We start from the raw sequence: 23,807 nt of genomic DNA, 5'->3' as shown, positions 1-23,807 counted from the left end.
ACTGCCGTATCTTTTCGATCTTAGATTTAACCAAGGCGTATCACCAAATCCCTGTAGCTCCAGAAGACATTCCAAAGACGGCAATATGCACACCCTTTGGACTCTTCAAGTTCACGCGGATGATTTTTGAGTTGTGCAATGCGGCGCAAACCTTTCAAAGGTTCACTCGGTCCTTTGAAACCTCGACTTCTGTTTCGTGTATTTGGATGATATTCTGGTCACTTCTTCCTCAGAGTTTGTGCATTTAGTCCATCCCGAGTACATTTCTCAACGTCCCCTTGAGGCCGGTTTAGTCCTAAACGTTGATAAATGCAAGTGTCTTCTACACAGGTGAGATTCCTCGGCCACTTCGTTTCCCCTGCCGAAATACAGCCTGACCCAGACAAGGTGCAAGCGATCACAAGCTTCCCGCGTCCGAAAACTGTGAAGAAGTTGCGTAGGTTCTGGGGCATGCTAAATTTCTATCGTCGTTTCCTGCCCCAAAACTGCCCAACACCAGTCCTTTTTGAACGCGTATTTGTCTGGCCCCAAAACAAAAGACACATGGGAGATTGTGTGGTCTGAAGAGGCAGGCCATGCGTTTGACAAATCCCGACAACAACTGGCTGATGCTACACTCTTGGTATTTCCTCAAGAAAATGCACTCCTAGCCGTTTTTGTTGATGCCACTAACATCGCAGTAGGTGCAGCTCTTCACCAAAAGGTGAATCATGTCTGGCAGCCATTGAGCTTCTTCTCTAAGTAGTTGAACCCCGCTCAACGGAACTACAGTATCTACGATCGAGAACTGCTCGCCGCGTACTTAAGCATTAAATACGTCCGTTTCTCTCTCTTTCAAAGGTTCATTCACTCGGTCCTGCGAAACCTCGACTTATGTTTCGTGTATTTGGATGATGTTCTGGTCGCTTCTTCCTCAGAGTCTGAGCATTTAGCCCATCTCGAATGTATTTTTCAACGTCTCCTTGAGGCCGGTTTAGTCCTAAACGTTGATAAATGCAAGTTTCTCCAGACACAGGTGAGATTCCTCGGCCACTTCGTTTCTCCTGACGGAATACAGCCTGACCCAGACAAGGTGCAAGCGATCACAAGCTTCCCGCGTCCGAAAACTGTGAAGGAGTTGCGTAGGTTCTTGGCCATGCTAAATTTCTATCGTCGTTTCCTGCCCCAAAACTGCCCAACACCAGTCCTTTTTGAACGCGTATTTGTCTGGCCCCAAAACAAAAGACACATGGGAGATTGTGTGGTCTGAAGACACTGTCCATGCGTTTGACAAATCCCGACAACAACTGGCTGATGCTACACTCTTGGCATTTCCTCAACAAAACGCACTCCTAGCCGTTTTTGTTGATGCCTCTGACATCGTAGTAGGTGCAACTCGTCATCAAAATGTGAACCAAGCCTGGCAGCCGTTGAGCTTTTTCTCTAAACAGTTGAGCCCCGCTTAACGGAACTACAGCACCTACGATCGAGAACTACTCGCCGCGTACTTAAGCATTAAATACTTCCGTTTCTCCCTAGAAGACAGGCCGTTCACAGTGTTCACGAACCATAAGCCTCTCACGTATGCTTTAAAACAGAAGCCCGACAAAGCGTCCCCTCGCCAGCATGTAAGAAAAGAAGTAAGCTCATCTCCACGCACTACCAAGAAATTCCACACAATACACCTCGACATCTTAGGCCCTTTGCGAGGCTCGCACAGTTTCAAGTATTGCCTCATAATCATTGACAGGTTTACGCGGTGGCCTGAAGCAATACCTCTGAAGGACATTACGGTGAAATCTTGTGCCGAAGCCCTCTGTTGAGAGTGGATCCCTTGCTTTGGTGTCCCTGCAGTGATTATCACTGACAAGGAAATGCAATTTGAGTCCACCCTTTTTTCGGAGTTTGGCAAACTCCTGGGATTCAAACGCTAGCGGACTACTGCATACCATCCGCAATCCAAAGGGATGCTAGACCGGTGGCACCGCACGCTGAAATTCGCCATAATGACCCACGACGATCCGTCCTGGACTCAAGTCTTGCCTCTCGTCCTACTTGGCCTCCGAACAGCCCGCCGAGAGGAATTTTTTGCTAGCCCCGCGGAGCTGGTATACGGGGAGAATCCAAGGCTCCCTGGACCCTGGATTGCTGCGTCTGTTGAGAGACAACTTCCACCGCCTTAAACCCAAACCTCCCACCCGACACACATCCGCACCTTCCTACACTCCCAGGGAACTGGACACGTGCACGCATGTCCTGGTCAGGACGGATGCTGTCCGAAACCCGCTGCAGCCTCCATACGAAGGCCCGTACCGTGTTATCGAGCAGGGAGAACATTTCTTCCAGCTTTTCTTATAGTCAATTTACAACATCTCCCTCAAAATAATGGTTGGAAATAACAAACAAGCTCAAAATAGCCAACAAACTGTTTTTTTGTGTTCGGTATTTCAACGTCTACTGTAATATCTTCATTCTAAATGAATTAAAATTTATTATTCGAAATTATGACAACATACCTTCTGGAAACACCCACAACTTAATATTCTTCTCCTTAATTTTTGCTGTTGACGTGCTCAACACGCTTCGAGCATCTTTTGATCGGACCCGATCAATGAAGATTAAGCCACACAACCAAGCAGCCAAGCCAAAGGGCCATGCATAGAACAGCTCTTGCTTTGCGACAACGGTGCACTTATCCATAATATGCCAAATGTCGAACATTCCTAGGACGAATTGTACGTTAGCAGACTCTTAAAAAAATATCTTTTTAAAACTTTTACCTAAAATATCTAAGGAACTTTGATGGTTTGAAACAATTATGCAAGCACGATCCTTCTCTAGATGTTCCTTTGCCCGCAACTCCCATTTCAAACCTAGGACTGTTGATACGTGACGACACAAAGAGCTAGCCCATCTAGAATAGAATAAGATTGTTCATTAGTTACTGAATTAAAATTAGTTACAATTGAAATTACGAGATGGAAAATATATTCACATTTAGCAGGAAACTTGTACATTGAAGAAATATAATTCATTAAGCCTTAAGGCGGCCAACATTATGTCTGAATAATTCCAATTGTATTCCATTCAGGTGTTAACTGATCTGCATTGTTTGTAATGAACCTCAAACTTTGATCCAAATGTAGTTACAAAAGAAAAGTTATATAAGTCCTTGCCTGACTCTATTTATAAATTAAAGTCAAATAATTATTTTTATTGGCAAGACCCCGTTTTGCACTCTCAATGTCTAATGATTTGAATTTTTAATTAGTAATTATTTGGTTGCTTTCCGGACAATTTCTAAATTAATAATTTTCCCACGGATCGGGGGTTATCATCAGATACATTATTACATGCAATTTAGAATATAATTTTCAGCCTAAGTCTAATCAAATGAGATGATGGAACTTTGCTCTTTCCTTGAGTATCCGCTTGATATAAAATTTTATAAAGTGCTACCTTAATATTCAAGATGTCCTTGCATCTACAATCTCAATGACGACGAAACCATTAAGATAGAGATTGCGTCTGCTGATCCGCTGGAATTAATAAATTCAAGACCGAATCGTCACCTTAAATCATGCGGCGATGGTGCAATGATCGAATGGTTGGGGGTCAGCTCTATGATTTGGCCTCGTGAATCCGTGTGATATTCTAAATGTCTACATGCTTATCATAAGCATGTAGTACCATGGGCCCACTAATGGGACTGTAGTTCTTATTTCATAACAGGACCCATGGATTACACCCAGACGCTATAGACTATTGTGTGTGTGCTTGAGGTGGGGAAGAGGCGTAACTTCTGACCACTCAGAGTAGTGGCCCATTGTACCCGACTTCCCTGTTTAAAGGAATATCCCAGATACGTTTATGTACTATAAGGCCTATAAATAAGTTCTGTCGGTTTTCACAATAGATGGCGTAGCTTGTTTTTTATTCCATTGATCCACATTTCCAAACATTCATCGGAAAGCCACTGTCAATAGGCACAAACGTCAGTATAAATTATTTAATTGAAGTGTAAACAACAATACTTTTTTCATCAACGAAAATGGCCAATTTTGTACCAAATAATGTGTTTTTGCGGGGAGTTCTACTTCATTATTTCAATATGAAAAAAAAGCAACCGAAAGTCATCGCATTTTGGTGGAAGTTTATGGTGACCACGCTCTATCTGAAGTGGCAATTTTGACTTGGAAGACGAAGAGCGCGCCGGACGGCCAACATTTTTTGAAGATGAAGAATTAGAGGCATTGCTCGACCAGGATCCATCGCAAACGCAAGAAGAACTTGGAAAAACACTTGGAGTCACTCAGCAAGCCATTTCCCACCGTTTAAAATCAATGGGAATGATCCGAAAGGTCGGAAATTGGGTTCCGTATGAACTGAAGCCAAGAGACGTCGAACGCCGTTTTTTCACGTGCGAACAACTGCTCCAACGACAAGAAATGAAGGGTTTTCTGCATCGAATAGTTACTGGCGATGAAAAGTGGATCCATTACGATAATCCCAAGCATCGGGCAACGTGGGGATACCCCGGCCATGCCTCATCATCGACGGCCAAAGCGAATATTCATGGTGAGAAGATCATGCTGTGTATATGGTGGGACCAGCTGGGTGTGGTATACTATGAGCTGCTAAAACCGAACGAAACGGTCACGGGCAAACTCTACTGACGTCAAATGATGCGCTTGAGCCGCGAACTCAAGAAAAAACGGCCGCAATACCAGCAAAGGCATGATAAAGTTATTTTGCAACATGGCAATGCTCGTCCACATGTTGCACAGCCCGTTAAAACATATATAGAAACGTTCAAATGGGAAGTCCTACCCCACCCGCCGTACTCTCCAGACATTGCCCCTTCTGATTACTATTTGTTCTGGTCGATGCAGCATGGCCTGGCTGACCAGCACTTCTCCAATTACGACGAACTCAAAATGGCTCGATGAGTGGATAGCGACCAAACCGGCCAATTTTTGGCGCAACGGTATCTATGAATTGCCTGAAAGATGGAAGAAAGTTATGGCTAGCGATGGGCAATACTTTGAAAAATGAATGTATAACCAATTTTTCACAATAAAGCTTCAAATTTAAAAAAAAACCGACTACTTATTGCAGGATTTCCGTCAGTGCATGTAATGCTCACCGCTGCAATTGTAGGAGTAGGGTAGGTGAATGTGTTTATGCACAGAGTGTTGGATTCCCGCAACAGTACGCTGTCGGACTATCAACTAAACACCTCCCTGTCAGAGAAATAGCCTGGAACTGTTTGAAACATTACTTGAGGCTAGCCCTCCCGCTCTCTCGGCTTTGGGAGCCGTCAAATCAGGGAATTCCTTTCACCAACGGAAGAGGAGGGGAGGAAGGGAGTTGTTAGTTCAGGAAACCCCTTTCCACCTGATCCCACCGCCGGTCAAGTTCAATCTTGTTCGCAATAAAAAGAGCCCGAACATAATGCGCAACACCACTCCAGCTTCCTGTGCTCTTCAGCATCTCTCTGACAATGTTGTCTAGAGAGAGCTCCCCTATATCTGCATAACCTTCCCACCTTTGACAAGAGAAAAAGGTGCGATCAGCGTCGTCCGCCACTCCATTGAAGAAAACACAATCAGGAGATCGCATCTAAATTTTCGATGAGCGGCGCAGTCCGTCTGCCCCTTGGCTCATTTTGCCAAGAGAGTTGTTTGTCGGTAAGGGTGTGTTGACGTTCTTCACAGTCAACCACCTCTCTTAACTTTTCGCCCTTACAGCGGTAGATGAAGTTACGCCCCTTGACAAGGAAGGCAAGGCAAATTTAATTATTGTGGCAACGATTATTATGGGACGCAGGGTCGGGATTCTCTTTCTGGTCAAGATGACTACTTCGGTTTTTTCCAGTCCAGCCTGAAACTATGAGCAGCAATGCATCCGCTTATTCGTCGCATCAATATGCCAAGTTGACTTTGTGCTTGTTCAGTGTGCCCGGCAACAGGTGCCGCAACGTCGTTGGATTAACCGACCAGGCGCGACTGTTCGGGCATATCGAGTCTCAGCAGACTATCGTAGGAAGCGTTCCATTGTTCCGGTCCTAGGATGGATCCTTATGCTACTCCCAATGTGATTTCTATCCTCCTCTGGCCATCTAGCGTTTCATGGAGCAGGGAGCGCTATTTCAGATAATCCCTCAATACCCGCAAGAGATATTTTGGCACGTGGAATGAGGTTTTTACTGTGCCTAACATATCTGTCTATCTTACGAAAGTTAAGGCATTTCTGACATCAAGCGTTATGAGGAGCGCTATCCGTCGAGATCGGCGGCTATATGTCTCGATTCGATGAACCGCATTTACGACCTCCATAATAGCATCCACTGTGGATCTCCCTGCTCTGAATCCGAACTGCCTCGGGGATAAGTCTCGGCGGCGCAGATCGCTTCAGCGAATCTACTCTTGATGCGCTTCTCGAGGGCTTTCCCGGCCGTGTGAAGCATACGCCACCTTCCAGCGACAAGGAAAAATGCCCTCCTTCAAGCAAGGGGTGAACGCCCCAAGCAACAAGTCCGGCCGTTGGCGGAACACCAATCTGTACTGTAACTGTAGCACATTAGCGCCGAAGATCTGAGGTCTGATGGCTCCATAGGCGAGAATTCCACTTTCTCATTACAGGAAGGATACGTGTCATCTTGTACAATCCCTATTCTGAACATAACACATCGTTCAATAAGTCCCGGGACTAGCGTAGAAATTGCGCTAATAATGACATTTATATACCAAGGTTCGGAAGTACCAACCTTCAGATAAGATGTGTCAAAATTTGATGTAATTCGAAACATAACCAAGAAAGCTACAGTGGTTAAACTGACGCTACCTTTGCAATCGTGAAAAAATGGACCAAAACGAGTTTCGTGTGTTGATAAAACATTGCTTTCTAATGGGGAAAAAACACTGTTCAAGCTCAGCAATGGCTTGAAAAACGTTATCCGGACTCTACTCCGTCGAAAACAACCATTTGTCGGTGGTTTTCGACGTGAAACGCGGTCGTGCTGATACAAATGACGCGGAACGTTCGGGTCGGCCAAATTAGGGACTAACTCCCGAAAACACCAAGCAAGTATTGAAAATCGTGATGGGTGACCGCAAAATGAAAGTGTGCGAGATAGCTAAGATGGTGAACATATCAACTGGTAGTGCATTTACTATTTTGCACCAAAAATTGGCAAAAAGGTTTTTTCCAAATGGCTGCCGCGTTTGCTCACAATGGAACAAAAGCAACAACGTATCAATGATTCGGAGAGCTGTTTGGCACTGTTTACTCGCAATAAAAAAGATTTTTGCGTCGATATGTGACAGTGGACGAAACATGGATTCACCATTTCACTCCGGAGTCAAGTCGGCAGTCAGTTGAATGGCATACGACCGGTAAAATCCGCCCGAAGCGTCCAAAAACACAACAGTCGGCCGGCAAAGTGATGGCGTCCGTATTCTGGGATGCGAATGGTATAATTTTCATTGACTACCTCGAAAAAGGAAAAACCATCAATAGCGACTACTACATGGTGTTATTGGATCGTTTGAAGGCCGAAATAGCGAAAAAACGCCCACACATGAAGAAGAAGAAAGTCATATTTCATCAAGACAACGCACCGTGCCACAAGTCAATCAAAACGATGACCAAATTCAACGAATTAGGCTTCCAACTGCTTCCTCATCCTCCGTACTCGCCGGATCTGGTCCCCAGCGACTGCTGGCTCTTTGCGGATCTCAAAAAGATGCTCCAGGGAAAAAGATTTGGCTCAAATGAGGAGGTGATCGCTGCTACTGAGGCTCATTTTGAGTCAAAAGACAAATCGTTCTACAAACATGGCATTGAAAAGTTAAAGAAGCGTTGGAATGATTGTATAACCCTTGAAGGAGATTATGTTGATGAATAATAAAGAATTTTGCCGATAAAATGTTGTTTTCATAGTTAGTCCCGGGACTTATTGAACGATGTGTTATGCTTAGTGCTAGTAAATTATGATCCGTCAGAATGCCCACAATACTTTTGCAAGTCTTTCTACTTTTCGACAGGATAAACTTTGCAGTATGTTTGTTAGGATCTGACATGGAAATATTTGGTGTTGTATTTAGGCTCTGCCATCTGTTATCATGGGAGGCTTGCTCCCAGATTTTGAAAGCAGTCTTGGTCAATGCTAGTGACACTCCACTTTCTGGTTCCGATCACAGCATATGGGAAATTGAACCCTCTTTTTCTAAGGCATCTGCGATTTCCTTTCAATCTACATCACACTGACCAGATAACCAGAGTAATTCCACTGTATTGAATCTAGAAATAAAGTTCAGTTGGTTTCTACATTCCTGAACGATTTTCGAGGGGATCAAAGAACTACTCAACGCCGTCAGTGCCGGCTGGCTATCGCTTGCCCTACAACTGCTCGTCAATCACCCAGCTTGTCGCTTTTAGGAGCACATAAATTTCAGCCTGTAAGACCGTTGCATAAATTATGTTTTTCACCTTGTTATATAAAAAAACAGAGTTCCGTTCCTAAGATCATACGATCTTCTTTATTTCCGAATCAGAACTAACTGCTAACATGTAGGATCTTAACTATTTATACTATATCTACCCAGGCGAAATATTGTTCTTTTCTTATGAAGAACAAGTCATAAAATTGATTTCTACGCGGGTCCAACTCTTATTCAACCATCTGCGATGCAGATGTCTAATACTCGTACATTCCCATCACGTGGTACACAAATGTTACGCTGGGTCAGAGTGCATCTTGTAATCATGCGTTACACAGATGTTACATTGGTTGACGCGCAGGTCAAAGTACAAAGATATCTTATCTTAGAACTATGGTACAAGCAATATAAATAACATATGCTTGTACTGTAGATTTTCTTAAACAGATATTATTGTTGTACTATAATTACCCCTCCCCTTAAACGGATTCGTCCCGAATCTTCTGATGACTTTCGGCGATATTGCGTACGATCCTTTCTACCTCTGTCTTCATGTTGAAGTTCGTTGTGACTGGACTTATATTCGGCTGTTTGTGATGGCATTTTTAGCTAAATTACTAGGATACGACCCACAGTTGCTAATATCGTCACCATTATATACCATACCCTGCTAGTTGATCTTGCTTCCGAATTGAATTTGTCGATCTTGTGCAAGTTACGCAGGTGAACTTGGTGCAGGTAGGGTAATGTTACCGAAACCGAATGTTCTGTGAGGTTTAACTTCCGATTACCTTCGGATATTGTGACGTCATTTATTATGATTGTATTATCATCCACTCTCTCGAGAGGAGCAATATGATACGACGATGTAGTCTTGCATATAGCGGCGTTACTGTTGAAAATCATGGTGAGGCATTTGTCGAAGCGATCAATTCTGCAAGTTGGCATTCCACTTCCTTCTCGGCAGTTGTTCAAAGGATGTGTTTCTTTTTTGCATTCTGCGACGTGCTTATTGCTTAAATCTATTATTGTATTATTATGTCTGACTGGATGTACAATGACCAGCGGACAGATATTTCTTACGTTTGGTACTTTAATCATATACTTAAACACTTTGTTACTTATATATATTTCTACATGTGATGAAGGAATTAAATCGCTAATTGTTATTGGTAATTCTTCTTTTTTTTTTTTTTTTTAAATTGTGAGGACTTCTTCGTCTGTTAGAATAAAAGGATTAATAACATTTAATTGGGCTAAAGCAACCGAGTAGACAGCATTTGTCAGCAAAGATATCGCTCTTTGGTTTCTAATTGAGGCTATTTCAAATAGGTCTGGAAATTTCATTCGCGTCGGTTTCCATAGACTCTTTTTGTTCGGATACTCCAAACATGTTTCTGAGATCGGTTATATCCGCCATAATTTGTTCAAAATCGGTTAGGTTAATGTTATGCGTCAGGTATATGTAGTCTTCATAGATCCCCACGTTCCCATTTCGTATTGGTATGTAATTTGAAGATGTATAATCGAAAATTTTGCAGTGGACGGTGGCGGCTAGTGTTAACCTGATAAAATGAAATTAACGGATGTTATCCTTGTGCACCTCCTTACCATCTACTAGTACTACAGTACCTAGATCCTTTTGCACTACTTTTCTATCATACTTGTTCGATAGTTTATTCCCGCGACGCTTATTCGTTTTTACATAAATTGTTTGACCCTCTCTGAAAACTCTACTAAATCGATTTCGATTCAGGTTTTTGTTTTGCATTATTTGCGCATTTTTTAATAATTCCTGAGTATCCAATTTACTCGAATCGGAAATTCCCCAAAGTATGTCGATTGGCCTTTTTTTCGTTACAGAATGAACTGAGCCATTATACTTTATTACAGCTAGTTGAACTATTTCCTTTAGATCTGTGAGTTGCATTTCCTTTTTAATTACTCTTGATATCTCACTTAGAGTTGAATGGAATCTCTCGACTTGTCCATTGCTTGTGCTGTGCATAGCGGGGACTTTGTGATGGGACATTCCGAAATGGTCTCTTATAAGAGATTGAATGGTACTAGAGCAGAATGATGGTTCATTATCCGTCACTAGAATTGTCGGGTTCTTAAAGTGTCCTATTATTTTAATAATCGGTACTTTCAGATCTACTATAGAACGAGAGTCAATTTGTTCTACTAGAGCAAATTTTGAAAACTTGTCCACACATGTTAGGAAATATTGGTTCTGTGTGATATATATATCCATATGCAATATATCACCAGGATGTGTGGGAATTGGTGTGGAATGCAGTATTTGCCTTTTGGGATATCTTTCATACTTTGACTCTGCGCAAATTCTACAGTTGGCTGTGAATTTTTTCAAATCCTTGCGCAGGCTCGGGAAAAAATATGCGTCCAGAATTTGTGCATAATTTTCTTTGTATGAGCGATGTGCTCTGTTATGTTCCGATGCAATCGTTTCGAGCTGGTCTTTTTCATTAATCAAGTCCAGGACTAGTTTTTCGGTATGCCTAAAACGAGCTGAAGGGAAGCGTTGTACAATTTCATTTTGTACTTTCCCTAAAATTTCAAGAGGACAGTGCACACCATTTACTACCTTGGTATCAATTACCTTTTCCAATTTCATGCAAAGGATTTCCAAATCAGGAAATTGAATTTCATGACGCAGGTAACCGTTAAATAGGCGAATTGTTCTTAATTTTACTCTGTCCCCAATCGTAAGAATAATTTGATTCTTGAAACAATTTATAGGGGTCATCACCGATCTTATGACTTGAGACGACGAAATCTCACTATTTGTGCAGCTTTCCCCAGACTTGTTTCCTGTAAGGTTTTGAATAAATTGATGGGAGAGTGCATCTGCCACAAAATTTTCTGATCCAGGCTTATAATGAATTACCGGTGCAAACTCTTCAATAAAGCTTTTCCAACGTTTAAGCTTTGTATTCGGGTTTCGATCAGATATCGAAAATGATAGTGGTTGATGATCTGTGTATATATGAAGGTTAGTAACCCCATAAAGGTAATTTCTCAGAGACTGTAATGCCCATACGATAGCGAGCATTTCTCGTTCGTTGGTTGCATAATTCTGCTCTGTACTGCTAAGTGTTCGTGACACAAATGTAATAGGCTGTTTATTTTGGGACAACACGGCACCGATCGCCACTGATGAAGCATCTGTTGTAAGCTCGAAAGGCTTGTTGAAATCTGGAAAACGCAGAGTTACTTCTTCAGATACTAAAATTTGTTTTAACTTTTCGAATGCTTCCTTAGCGTCTTTCGATAAAGTAATTTTCTTTCTTTCTGATTTCCTAGAACTCACATTACCATTTTCTCCCCTCAAAATTTGGGTCAAAGGTTTTGCTATTCTTGCGTAATCGCGTATGAATCGTCGGTAGTATCCCGATAATCCTAAAAAGGATCTGAGAGCTTTGATGGAAGATGGCTCTTGAAAGTTTAGAATAGCGCTAACTTTATCATCGGCTGTTTTGAGTCCATTTTCAGATACGATAAACCCCAAAAAATCCAATTCCGATTTGAAAAATTTGCATTTATCTAACGAAATGCGCATGTTTGCATTAAGTAGCTTCTTTACCACAATTTGTAGGTCCTTGAGATGACTCTCAACATTACGGGAAAAGATGATAACATCATGGGATCCGTATAATAGGTGAAGAACTTTTTCTTATTATTCCATCACGCAACATGGCTTCTATTTCTGAGTTAACAAACTTAGTTGCCGTCATCTGGTATGGATAACTTCTAGAGTAAATGGGTTCATCAGTAGTAGTCTTAATTGTAGCAACTACATTAGTATTATACGGTAATGCCTCATTTGGAACCGCGAATACTTTTTTATTTTCATTCATAATCACTTTAAATTGTTCTAACCCTTCTTTAGGAATAGAATTATACTCGATATTCTGAAGAACGTTAATTTGATAACTAGTATCAATAGTAAGCTTTTGGCTTCCATCTCTATAGTGAAGATTGCTATTAGAAGAGTCAACAATTCCATTGATTTTTTTCAGAAAATCATAACCAATTATTCCGTCCATATCGTGGATGATAGGAAGTACATAAAAATCAGCAATTTCGCCAAAAATACTTATTTGACATTTTGTTTTAATGGCAGTTTCGCCATGTATAGAATGAACACTGAAAGCATTTCTAACCCTTGAGATACCAACTAAAAATGGAAGATCTTTGATATAATTCTTGTCGGCTCCTGTGTCTAAAAGGAGTTTAATTTTACGACCATTCAATAGAGTATGCTCGATATAGGGAAGATGTGATCCTGATTCTAAAATTCGAATGCCATTGTTGGTTTTCGGTTTTCCCACCGTAAACGTATTAAGTTGGTGTTTTCTTGAAAAGTTATTTTTCGAAGAGTGTGATTGGAAAGTGTTGTTTCTTCTGGAGTTCTGTCTAAATCTAGATGAAGATGGATCCACATCCATCGGTTCAGGTTGATCCTGATCTTTATTTTCTTGTTCTTTACGAACCACTTTATAATGTGGGCTTCTATTGGTACTATATTCGACATTGGAATTGGAATTTACGAAAGCTGTTGCAAAATTATACCTCTGTCTATTAGACTCTAACTCCTGAGCCAAAGCTAACGCAGATGGTAAATCCTTTGGTTGACTAGCAAACAGAATGTCGCCAATAGGTCGTTTAAGCCCAGAAATGAATATGCGTAAAGCATCGTTTCTGTACTTTTGGTTCAGAGATTTTAATACTTCGCTATCATCTCCATAGCTTTATTAGTAATTGAGGTCAACTGTTTTTCGACTGCATCGAAAAATTGTGTAATGGATAGGCGGCCTTGCCTAAGGGTAGACAGTTCCTGTTCCAACAAGTATAATGGTCTTTTGTCGGAATACGTGTGGTCAAGTCGAGCGAGAATGGCTTCAAAATTTAGTGGAGTGCTAAATTACGATAAGACCATATCGGCTGACCCAGTTACCTTGTTGCGAATTATAGCAACAGCCTGGTAATATATTTCAGACCCAAGATATCCTTCGTATGGCTTAATCGCAGCCTTTGCTGACTGTCGCCAAGATGGATATCTTTCCATGGCACCATTGAAATCAGGCATTGATTTCGGTAAATCGAGCCTTAAGTTGCAATCCATTTTTTTCGAAATACTGATTTCTTCGTATTTTTGGACGGACGGGCCTGACTGCCTTAATTCACTTAGCGAAGCTTGAAACTCCTGTCTAAGCTGAGTGGCTATAGTGTCAATAGCTACACTACTTTCAACAGACGGACCTGGCTGTGACCTTAGCTCCATTAAGGAAGCGTGAAACTCCTGCCTTAACTGATTAGCTACCGAAAGGGTAATCCTCTCTACCATCACGGCGATAGCTTCGGCAGACAACGACATTTTTAAACGATCCTGAAGTCTTCACTCGGTCAATTTGCCCAATAAATATAACACTATATCACTGTTATCTCCAAAAAAATACACTGATCTTATGTCTAGTTATACAATATTTAGAATACCTACATATACCAAATAAACATTGTCCGTCTCCGCTGCCTTCTGGTTCCTTCTACGCTACTGTAAAGCTGCAACTCTCGTCCTTAAGCCCTTTTCGCTGCTGCTATCGTCTTGTCGTACACTTTAACGCTACTATCGTCTCGTTGTACACTTTATCGTTGCTATCGTCCCGTCGTACACTTTATCGCTACTATCGTCTCGTTGTACACTTTATCGCTACTATCGTCTCGTTGTATACTTTATTGTTGCTATCGTCCCGTCGTACACTTTATCGTTACTATCGTCTCGTTGTACACTTTATCGCTACTATTTATCCCCCAGAACCATGGGTTTTATACACGTTGGGCGCCAATTATGTTTTTCACCTTGTTATATAAAAAAACAGAGTTCCGTTCCTAAGATCATACGATCTTCTTTATTTCCGAATCAGAACTAACTGCTAACATGTAGGATCTTAACTATTTATACTATATCTACCCAGGCGAAATATTGTTCTTTTCTTATGAAGAACAAGTCATAAAATTGATTTCTACGCGGGTCCAACTCTTATTCAACCATCTGCGATGCAGATGTCTAATACTCGTACATTCCCATCACGTGGTACACAAATGTTACGCTGGGTCAGAGTGCATCTTGTAATCATGCGTTACACAGATGTTACATTGGTTGACGCGCAGGTCAAAGTACAAAGATATCTTATCTTAGAACTATCGTACAAGCAATATAAATAACATATGCTTGTACTGTAGATTTTCTTAAACAGATATTATTGTTGTACTATAATTCATATTGTCCCAAGAGAAAAGACTCACTTTTTGTTTTTATTCGGAAGATGCTCCAGAATCCTGCTCTGTTTTTAAATTATCGGTGTAAAAGGGTTCGGTATATATCGCCACGCATTCTGACCTGGAAATCGGAAGGGATTGTAAAAACTGGATTCAATTCTCCCAACAAATCTTGCAATGGTCTATGCCCCTTAAGTCCGTTGTTTCCCCATAGATCTCAACGCATTAGTCTATGAGCTCCTTTCATTGTAGTGCGTAGTAGTCGATACTTTCCAAAGCCGCCAGGAAAAAGCAAGTTGAACGTTAAAATTTTGTTTTGTGTTCCTTAAAAGACAACGACCAAATTTTTCTCGAACGAGAAAATTTTCACTATGAATGCAAAATTCAATTAAAAGAATAACCACTGGCTCGCACTTGACCTTGAAGATGTTCCCATTGTTGCAAGAATGAAATTTTCGGCGAATGTTCATGCAAGAGTGATTTGATGGATGCCACCACATTTTTTTAGCAAAGGGGAAAATGCCGCACGTGTTTTGAAGAATGTAGTAAAGCCGGTACTATTAACATGTTTCTCATTTTGGCCCAGAAACTCGCAGTCGCTGTCTAATACCAGTTCCAAGGACATGATGGCGGCCCTGACTTCCAGCAGGCTTATAAAGTACAATAGTACAATACCGCAAGAAGAAGGAGTACTCCCAAGAGTTTCACTACTTCTAACCTAGCCTCAGAACATCCAGCATATGCTGCCGAAATTAGAGCAAGGGAGCCTCGATAACGCCGTCCAAGAGGGTTCATATATTTGAGAATCTAATTATAAACCATTGACGAAGACAAAAGGTCGTACCCGAAAATTGAAATCACCTCCACTGTATGGTAGCCGTTTCTGAAGTATAAAATAATATTCAAGATTTACAGGCTGTTAGTCTCGAATTTTGAGAGAATTTTCAATACCCTGCTTATAGAGGAGTCCCCACTTCGGCAAAGCATCAACTTGCCAGCTTAATAGTAAATAGCCAGAGTGAAATTTACTTTACTTATACCCAGATGCGCCTAGGTGTTACACGGACTTGGAATCGGATTTCGTAATAATGTCGAGAATGCGGAATATCGAGGAAAACTCACACCCACAATGGCTGGTTCCACGGCCCCCGAGTCATCAAGATAGGTAAAATTGCGAAATCGTCGAATTGCAGTGGTAACACTGCGCACGGAGAGCACCTAACCATACCCCACTTCCGTCAGACTTTCAGGTTCCGAAGGTCAGTAGCGCGTGAACGACAACACGATGAATTTCGGTAACTACGAAAAAAGTTGAGTTGTTGTAACGAGCAATTCAACTCGAAGTATGAGTCGTATTTTACAAGCAGATCTAGGTCTCGGTGCGTACCGGCAGTGCGTTAGCCATATGTTAACGCCAAAACTGAAGGAAATACGGCGAACTGGGTGTGATACTCTTCTGCAACGATTTCCCAGTAAAAAATATCTCAAAATTCTATTTTCTGATGAAAAAATTTTTTCCATCAAGGAAAAATTCAACCGAAGCTAAAGAAAATCCTCCGCGAGTCCAATGTCGTCACCATCCGACTTCTGTCATGGTATGGTGGGGCGTCTCATATCACGGAGTAGCTGATATTTATTTCTGTGAGGCAGGCGTCAAAACCAATATATATATAGTCGAGCCATTGAGTGAATCTCTATTCACTGGAAAGCCATGGTGCTTCCAGCAGGACTCGGCCCCCGCTCACAAAGCCAAGATAATTCAGCAGTGGTTAGCGGCACAGGTTAATGACTTCATAACCGCATTCGACAACACATCGCACACAGAGATACAAGATGCCCTGAGCCGCAAAGGAGTGGGAAACACCTTGACATTCTGGATGGGCAAAATGCTAGAAAGCAGGCAAATAGGGATACCGACAGGTACAAATTCTACTATCATGAACACCACTCAAGGCCACCCTGTGGACAGGTGGGGTACTATCGCCGCTGATGTGGAGTATGGTAGTGGATGAACTCCTGAACGTGTTAACAAATACTGGAATACAAGTCCAGGGTTACGCGGACGACATTGTTTTAATCTGTAGTGGTAAATATGAAGATACCCTATTTGATACAATCCAAACTGGACTAAGGGCTACTAGTGCCTGGTGCAGGAAGGTGGGACTGCGGATCAACCCAGCCAAAACCACCATAGTACCATTCACTAGAAGGCGTAAGCTTGATCACTGAGAGCCATAACATTACATGATATGGAGGTGAAACGAGAAACAGAGGTCAAATATTTGGGAATTACGCTAGACCAAAAATTATTCTGGAAGACACATGTCGGAAAGCCACGAGGGCTCTGATGACTTGCAGATCCATAGCAGAAAAAAAATGGGGTTGCAGCCCGAAGATACTACTTTGGATATATACTGCCATAGTAAGGCCAATGATTACCTATGGAGCGGTAATCTGGGCAGGAAGAACCGAACTCAGCACACAAGCCAGGGAGTTACACAAACTCTAAAGACTGGCTTGCGTGTGTATCAGCGGGGCAATGAGGATATGTCCAACGGCATCCTTGGAGGTCTTTCTGGGATTAACTCTTCTTCATCTGCACATACAGATGCAGGCAAAGAGATCAATATTCAGGATGCCGGTAGTCTGAGTGAGGCGGGGAGCTGCCTAAATCGAAGGAAGATTGATATTCTTTCTAGGCGGAATCCCGAATTACTGTTACCAAGGGGTAATATGACAACGAGGTTTCACTTCGATAAGAAGTTTGAAACACGTTGGAGTAACAAGGCAAATTGGGAGAGCGTGGCTGCGACATACGGCTTAAACCAGCAACTGGTTACTTGGTACACTGAGAATTCACTTGCCAAGATTGGTCTGAACATCGAAGTCGATGGTAAACAACCAAAAGGCAGACCTAAGCAACGGTGGCTTGATACGCTGTATGGGGATTTGAAAGCCTCGAGATTGCACCCAGATCAGGCATTCGATAGAGCCAAGTGGCGAAGCCGATCACGACAAGCCGACCCCGCCTGTGAACGGGACAAAGGCTGAAGAAAAAGAAGAAAGATTACTTGGTACACTGACGGATCCCTCACAGCAGAGAGAGCGGGTGCCGGTGTCATTGGTCCAAGGAAAATGTACTTTGAGCCAATGGGCAAGTACACTAGCATATTCCAGGCGGAAATATACGCCGTAGGCAGATGTGCCTCCTTTAATTTCCAAAGGAACTACAGAGGGCAGAACATAGCTATTCTCCCCAATAGCCAAGCAGCGATCATGGCACTTAAATCCAACCAGGTGATCTCTAAACTGGTATGAGAATGCCTTGAGAGACTGAATACATTCGGCTCGTCCAAGGTCTGGATACTTTCGGTTCCAGGTCATGCTGGGTTGGAAGGCAACGAAGCAGCGGACGAACTAGCCAAGAGGGGAGCAGGGACGCCTTTACACGGGACAGAACCCTTCTGTGGAATCGGAAACGGTTTCATGGCTATGAATCTAAGAAATGAAGAGGAACGGTTGAGGGAACTATATTGGGCGGGCCTACCAGGAATGGAGCAGTCCAGGGTGCTTATTGGGGGATACGAACCCATACGCACAAAGGATTGCTTAAACCTCATCAAAAAGAACCTCCGAATCATAGTGGGAATCTCACTGGTCATTGTCGGCTGAACTAACACCTAGGGAAGCTAGGGATATCTACGGACACTGCCTGCAGGTTTTCTGAAGAGGAGGAAAGGAGGAAATTTGTTTGACTGACAGAACTTATGGCTATACTGTGTACATCTTTTATACTCGATTGAACATCAGAGAAGGATTAGTAGGCTGACATTTGTAGAGACCGGACGTGTCTACAAATTGATATTATTAATAAAAATAATTTAAAATTGAAATTAAATTAACTTTTATCAAGAATATAAAAAGATACTTATATTACCTAATTAATAATATATAATTTAAAACTTAATTAAAACTAATTTACTTTTGAGTTGTTATCTAAGTTACTTTTCCTTAAAAAGTTTTGAGAAAAAATTCGTTTTTTTGGCTTGGCGGGAATGAGCGGCGAGCCGCCGGCGGGTGGCGGACCAGACCGGCCCCCCACCATAAGGCCTAAAGGCACTCGGATCGGTCGTGGAGTCCGCAACGTGGAGGATCCAGACTTGAAAATAGCCAAAGTGAGGATAGTCAATCTTGAAAGAAGAAATGGCGAACTGGCGAAGACACTCGAGGATTTAAAAAAGCAAATGACAACATTGATAAAAAAAAATGAAAAGCTTACAGAGCAGCTAATGGCTGGGGAGGCGGGCCCGCCGTCTCCAAAGGTAGCCAGAAAAAAGGTTAAACTATCTTCGACTACTTTTACAATCATGAAGGAACCGGGCTGCCTTAAGGGCGAACAAGTTCTCGATAGCGAATCTGTCCGTATGGAGGACATAGAGAGCAGTAAAGCAGACGATACGAGAGTCAGCGACAACGGTGGCGATCGAAATGTTCCAGAATAGGATGCTAACCAGGCAAGTTGCAGTAGTGAAGATGGATAATTGGGTGAGTTTTTGGTGTATGTTTCCAAAAAATTAAAGAAAAAAAACAAAACTCAAGAAAAAATGTTAAATAATGTAAAAAATAATGCAAGTACGAGTGAAAATTTAAAAAATAATGCAAGTACGAGTGAAAATTTAAAAAATGGTCCGACTGGGGATACAATTAGCACCCGAAATAAAGAAAAGGGGGAAAGGGTGCCCCCCATTAATGTTTATAAATTAGGTGGTAGAGATTTAGCCACTCTACTTAATAGGAGCGCGGGGCTCTCAAATTTTGTTATTAAAAAGACGGGGGCCGAGAGAGCCCAAGTCAAATGTAATAAAATTGCAGACTACAAAAAAGCACGGGAGGTCCTCGAGCGAGTGAAGGCTCCTCACTTCACCTACACTCCAAAGGAAGAGAAGGTGCAAACCTTCCTTCTGAAAGGCTTGGATGCGGAAGAAGAGCCCGATGAGGTGCTCAAAATGCTCCGGGAGACGGGAACTGAGGTCAAGTTCCTCTCAGTGTCACGGTTTAGTACGAGGAGATCCGTTTTGGAAAAGCGAATCCTGCCGCACTTCCTCGTGCAGATAAGCCCGGAGAGCCGGGGAAGCGATCTGATTGGCATCAGGTCGCTTAATTACCAGGCCATTCGTTTTGAGCGCCTGCTAAGGGGCGAAATAGTCCAGTGTCGAAGATGCCAGCGCTATGGTCACTCGGCAGTGAACTGTCAAATGACCTTACGATGTGTAAAGTACGGGAAAGACCATACCGCAGCTGAATGTTCGCTGACTGAAGCAGATGGCAAGGAAAAAACTTTCTGTGTTAACTGCGGAAGCGGAGGGCATCCGGCTTCGTACCGTGGATGTCCTGCATACCGCAACGTTAAGGTCACAAGGCAGCAGGCACCGAGATCGGCCCAAAGAACGAAGGTGTCAGCGGCGTTGGACAGTACCATCCCTTCGGCACCAATCGTCTCGGGGATCCCATTTGCAGAAGTAGTTCGACAAGGGGGAGCTAAGAAGCCCCAACAAGATGCAAGTGGCGGGATGAACACTATCCTCAATAAAATACTAACCATGTGTGAAAACATGCAGCATACGCTACACATACACAATACAAAAATAAATAGCATAACAGAATATTTACACAAACAGCATGCCCGCTGCTAGGTCTACAGTCACAGCCGTACCACTGGATGGTCTCCGGATCATCGCGATTAATGTGAATTCCATCGTAGGAATCCATCGAAGAGCAGAGCTCCTTGATTTCGCTGCCAGACAACAGCCTGACATAGTCTTGGTTTCAGAAACCCACCTCAATCCGAGGCATTCGATAACATTCAAGGATTTTGAATTCGTGAGGAACGATAGACGAAATTGTGATGGGGGGAGGTGGTACCGGAATACTTGTGGGTCGCCAATATCGTTTCAGGCATATTAATAGGCCTGAATTTGAAACCTTTGAGTGTATCGAAGTCTCATGTATTCTTTTTTCACTGCCTAGAGGAGGGAATTTATACATTCTGTCAGTCTATGCAGTGGGAAACAACCGAGCCAAGTTCAGGGAGGAATTCCATTCTCTGTTTACGATACTCGAACTGAATAGGCTGCATAATTACTATATTATAGCTGGCGACTCGAATGCTAAGCATACCTCGTGGCTAAACGCCACAAACAATCCCAGAGGGGTATTCCTCAAATCTTGGATAGAGCAATACCAGATAGAGTATAAATGCGAATTATATGGGTCAGAGAGTCCAACCTGGCCCAGGGCAAATTCCTATCTGGATTTGTGCATTGCTGACGCGCGCTTGAACATTAATTTTAGGAATCCTCAACGGAAACTACAGACTCTTCCTTACGATAGCGACCATAACGCTATTCTTATTGAAGTTCTGTTTGATGGACGAAGAGTTCGCCTTCTGCCGATGGACAGTGGCGTCCACAGGCTGAACTTTAAACAAACAAATTGGAAGAAATTCCAAGAGCGGTTTATTCGGGGATATCGAGAGAAATGCCCACCTCTTGATGGGGAAAACGATAGTACAATTGCACCAGGTGATAGGAACTTGAGCAACGAGGAAATACTTCAGTATCTTCTCAAGCTGGAGAACTTGACGCTGGAAACAATTGAACAAGTCGTCCCTAAGATTAAACCTCGCAATAATATGGAAGGATATGAAACTGCAGCCATAAAACGGTTGAAAAAAGTGAAAAGCCTTCTGCTCACTCGCGTCAACAAAATCTATCGAAGATATGGGGACTACCATCATCCCATATTGGTTGAGTTCAAATCACTTCTAAAGATCGCGCGGGATCTTATCCGTCAACATTACGTAAATGAAGTGAACTTGCAATGGCGGGAGAAGTTAAAGGGTATTTCACCAAGCGATCCAGATTCCATGTTTACTAAGATAAATACGTTATTCCGGAAGAAGTCACGAATAACTGTACCGAGAATTAAAGTCGGTGGCAGCGAGATACAACACCTTATTGACTCAGATATAGATACGAATAGTGTAACTGCTGATGCGCAAGGCAATTACATTGTGATGGATGATGCTCTGAAACTCGAACTTATAGGGGAGCACTTTGAATCGGTGCATCGGCCCAGAACGGACTTAGAGCCAACGCGACTTTCGGAAATTGTAGAACGAGATGTCCACGATTTCAAATATAGCCTGAACGGCACCACAGTTCTCCAAATGTAGCTCTGCGTTGCAGGCTGATCTCATACCGAATGATAATCTGCTTGATTACTTTGTCTCATGTGTAGAGTTAACTTCCATATTCAGAAGAGTAAACAATAAGAGATCATCCGGTATGGATGGCATTCCCAACGTGGTCCTCAGGCATTTACCAGACATTGCCATTCGTAATTATTGCATTTTGTTCAATAATTTATTGAACAATTCCTTCTTTCCAGGACAATGGAAGAAAGCCCGAGTATTCCCGATTTTAAAGAGAGGGAAGGATTCATCCAGCCCTCAAAGTTACCGCCCAATCAGTTTGCTGCCTAACATCAGCAGGGTGTTTGAGGTTTTGGTATTGAAAGCCTTGAACGGGCATATCAAGAAGAAGGAATTATTGCCGAACGCCCAATTCGGATTTCGATCTGGACATTCGACAATACATGCAATAACGAAGGTAACGTCTGATATTTGCTGGCGGATTAACAATGGTGAGTGCGTAGGCGCTTGCCTTATAGACATGGAGAAAGCCTTTGATACCGTCTGGTTGGATGGACTGATTTTCAGGCTCCTAAAAAATGGGTTTCCCAGCCACCTCGTAGCGATGATGTGTAGTATGCTGTATGGCAAGTGCTTTGTCATTACGGACGGAAATCTCACTACTAACAGAGAATTTCATGTTCTGAATGGATTACAGCAAGGGACAGTGACTGCGCCTACACTTTTTGCGGTATTTGCCGGCGAATTGCTCAATTCTTTCGATTTTAATAAATCTCCTAAAAGGTCGTTGGTTGCCTTTGCTGACGATCTGATAGCCTACACGGCGCACAAGAAGGTAACTGAGGTGCAAGTTGAACTTCAGAAGATGTTCAATGATATTAAGTTCTTCACGAACAGTTGGCGGATGAAAATCAATGCGCAAAAGTGTGAAACGATTCTGTTTCGAAATTCCTTGGCGTATGCCAGTAGGAACTTGAAAAGGAATTGGAGAGATTTCCACATTGTCGCGAACGAGGATAGTTCTGAGCGCATTCCTCATAAGAAGTGCGTTAGATACCTGGGTGTGCGTCTTGACGAGCGTCTCCAATTTAACGAGCACGTTAAAGTCGCGCTAGAAAGCGCTCGCAAGGCATTCATGTCTCTTCGAAGACTCTTTTATGCTCCACATCTTAGCCGGAAGGTTAAGATTATTTGCTATCTTACTTTGGTTAGACCGGTGCTCACCTACGGGTGTGCTATCTGGTTTAATTTGAGTGCTAGCCAAATGGAGAAAATAAGGATCTTTGAAAGGAAATGTCTGCGTGCTTGCACGGGGCTTAATAGGACTGCTTCGTCAAACTATGAGCACTATATAACTAATGAAGTGATGTATGCAGCTGCTGCTGTGCCAAGAATCGACACAGTTATCGTCAGATTGATTCGGAATCATATAGTGCGATCTGCTTCGCATGGTGAGAACCCTTGGGTTTCGCAGCCGTTCTACCCAAATGATGGGTATTTCGAGAAAACTCTCACGACAGGCTTCATTCCTCCCGAAGCGTTCGTGTATCTTGACAGGAATGGTCTAATTCTTGATTCTGCCGGTGATCCGGTTATGTATCATATACATAGACGGGCCACGGACAAAAGGATAGAATACCCCCCGAATTTGACAGTGGGGGCTCCAGGATTCGACTGGAGATACTCCAGAGCGAGAGCAATTGATATTAAGCGGGATGAAAAAGAGAAATCTTGGTACTGGTGGCTGCGGGATGCCGGTTAGCGGTGGCCGTGCTCAGTTCTGCCATTTGTTTCTTGGTGGGGCTTTGTAAATATGTACATATTGAACGGGTGCTGATTTTGTCTCCAGCTGTAACTTATAAATACATACG

The 23,807-nt window shown here is 42.6% G+C and overlaps 2 protein-coding genes across 3 annotated transcripts in view; both read right to left on the bottom strand.

Annotated features, from left to right (window-relative positions):
- Window positions 1-23,807, bottom strand: part of LOC119653827 (1-acyl-sn-glycerol-3-phosphate acyltransferase beta) — a 79,364-nt gene that overhangs the window by 5,416 nt on the left and 50,141 nt on the right. The window contains exons 1-3 of one of the 2 annotated variants that reach the window (XM_038058871.1): window positions 13,945-14,183; window positions 2,760-2,893; window positions 2,496-2,702 (exon numbers count right to left, since the gene is read on the bottom strand). In XM_038058871.1, coding sequence (XP_037914799.1) covers window positions 2,496-2,702; window positions 2,760-2,893; window positions 13,945-13,961 — 358 coding nt within the window. In that variant the 5' untranslated portion in view covers window positions 13,962-14,183. Of the gene's footprint in view, window positions 1-2,495; window positions 2,703-2,759; window positions 2,894-13,944; window positions 14,184-23,807 lie in introns of those variants that run through there. The other variant, XM_038058870.1, reaches the window with a different exon arrangement.
- On the bottom strand, window positions 8,870-9,556 carry LOC119653828. The gene is made up of 2 exons (XM_038058872.1): window positions 9,090-9,556; window positions 8,870-9,010 (listed from the first exon to the last, which is right to left on the bottom strand). The coding sequence occupies exons 1-2, from the start codon at window positions 9,522-9,524 to the stop codon at window positions 8,903-8,905; spliced, it is 543 nt and encodes a 180-aa protein (XP_037914800.1). The 5' UTR covers window positions 9,525-9,556; the 3' UTR covers window positions 8,870-8,902.

Source organism: Hermetia illucens, chromosome 4 (genome assembly GCF_905115235.1).
Source record: "Hermetia illucens chromosome 4, iHerIll2.2.curated.20191125, whole genome shotgun sequence".
Taxonomy (NCBI): Eukaryota; Metazoa; Arthropoda; class Insecta; order Diptera; family Stratiomyidae; genus Hermetia; species Hermetia illucens.
The sequence above is the reverse complement of the archived record's forward strand: the minus strand, read 5'-3'. Positions and strand labels throughout refer to the sequence as shown.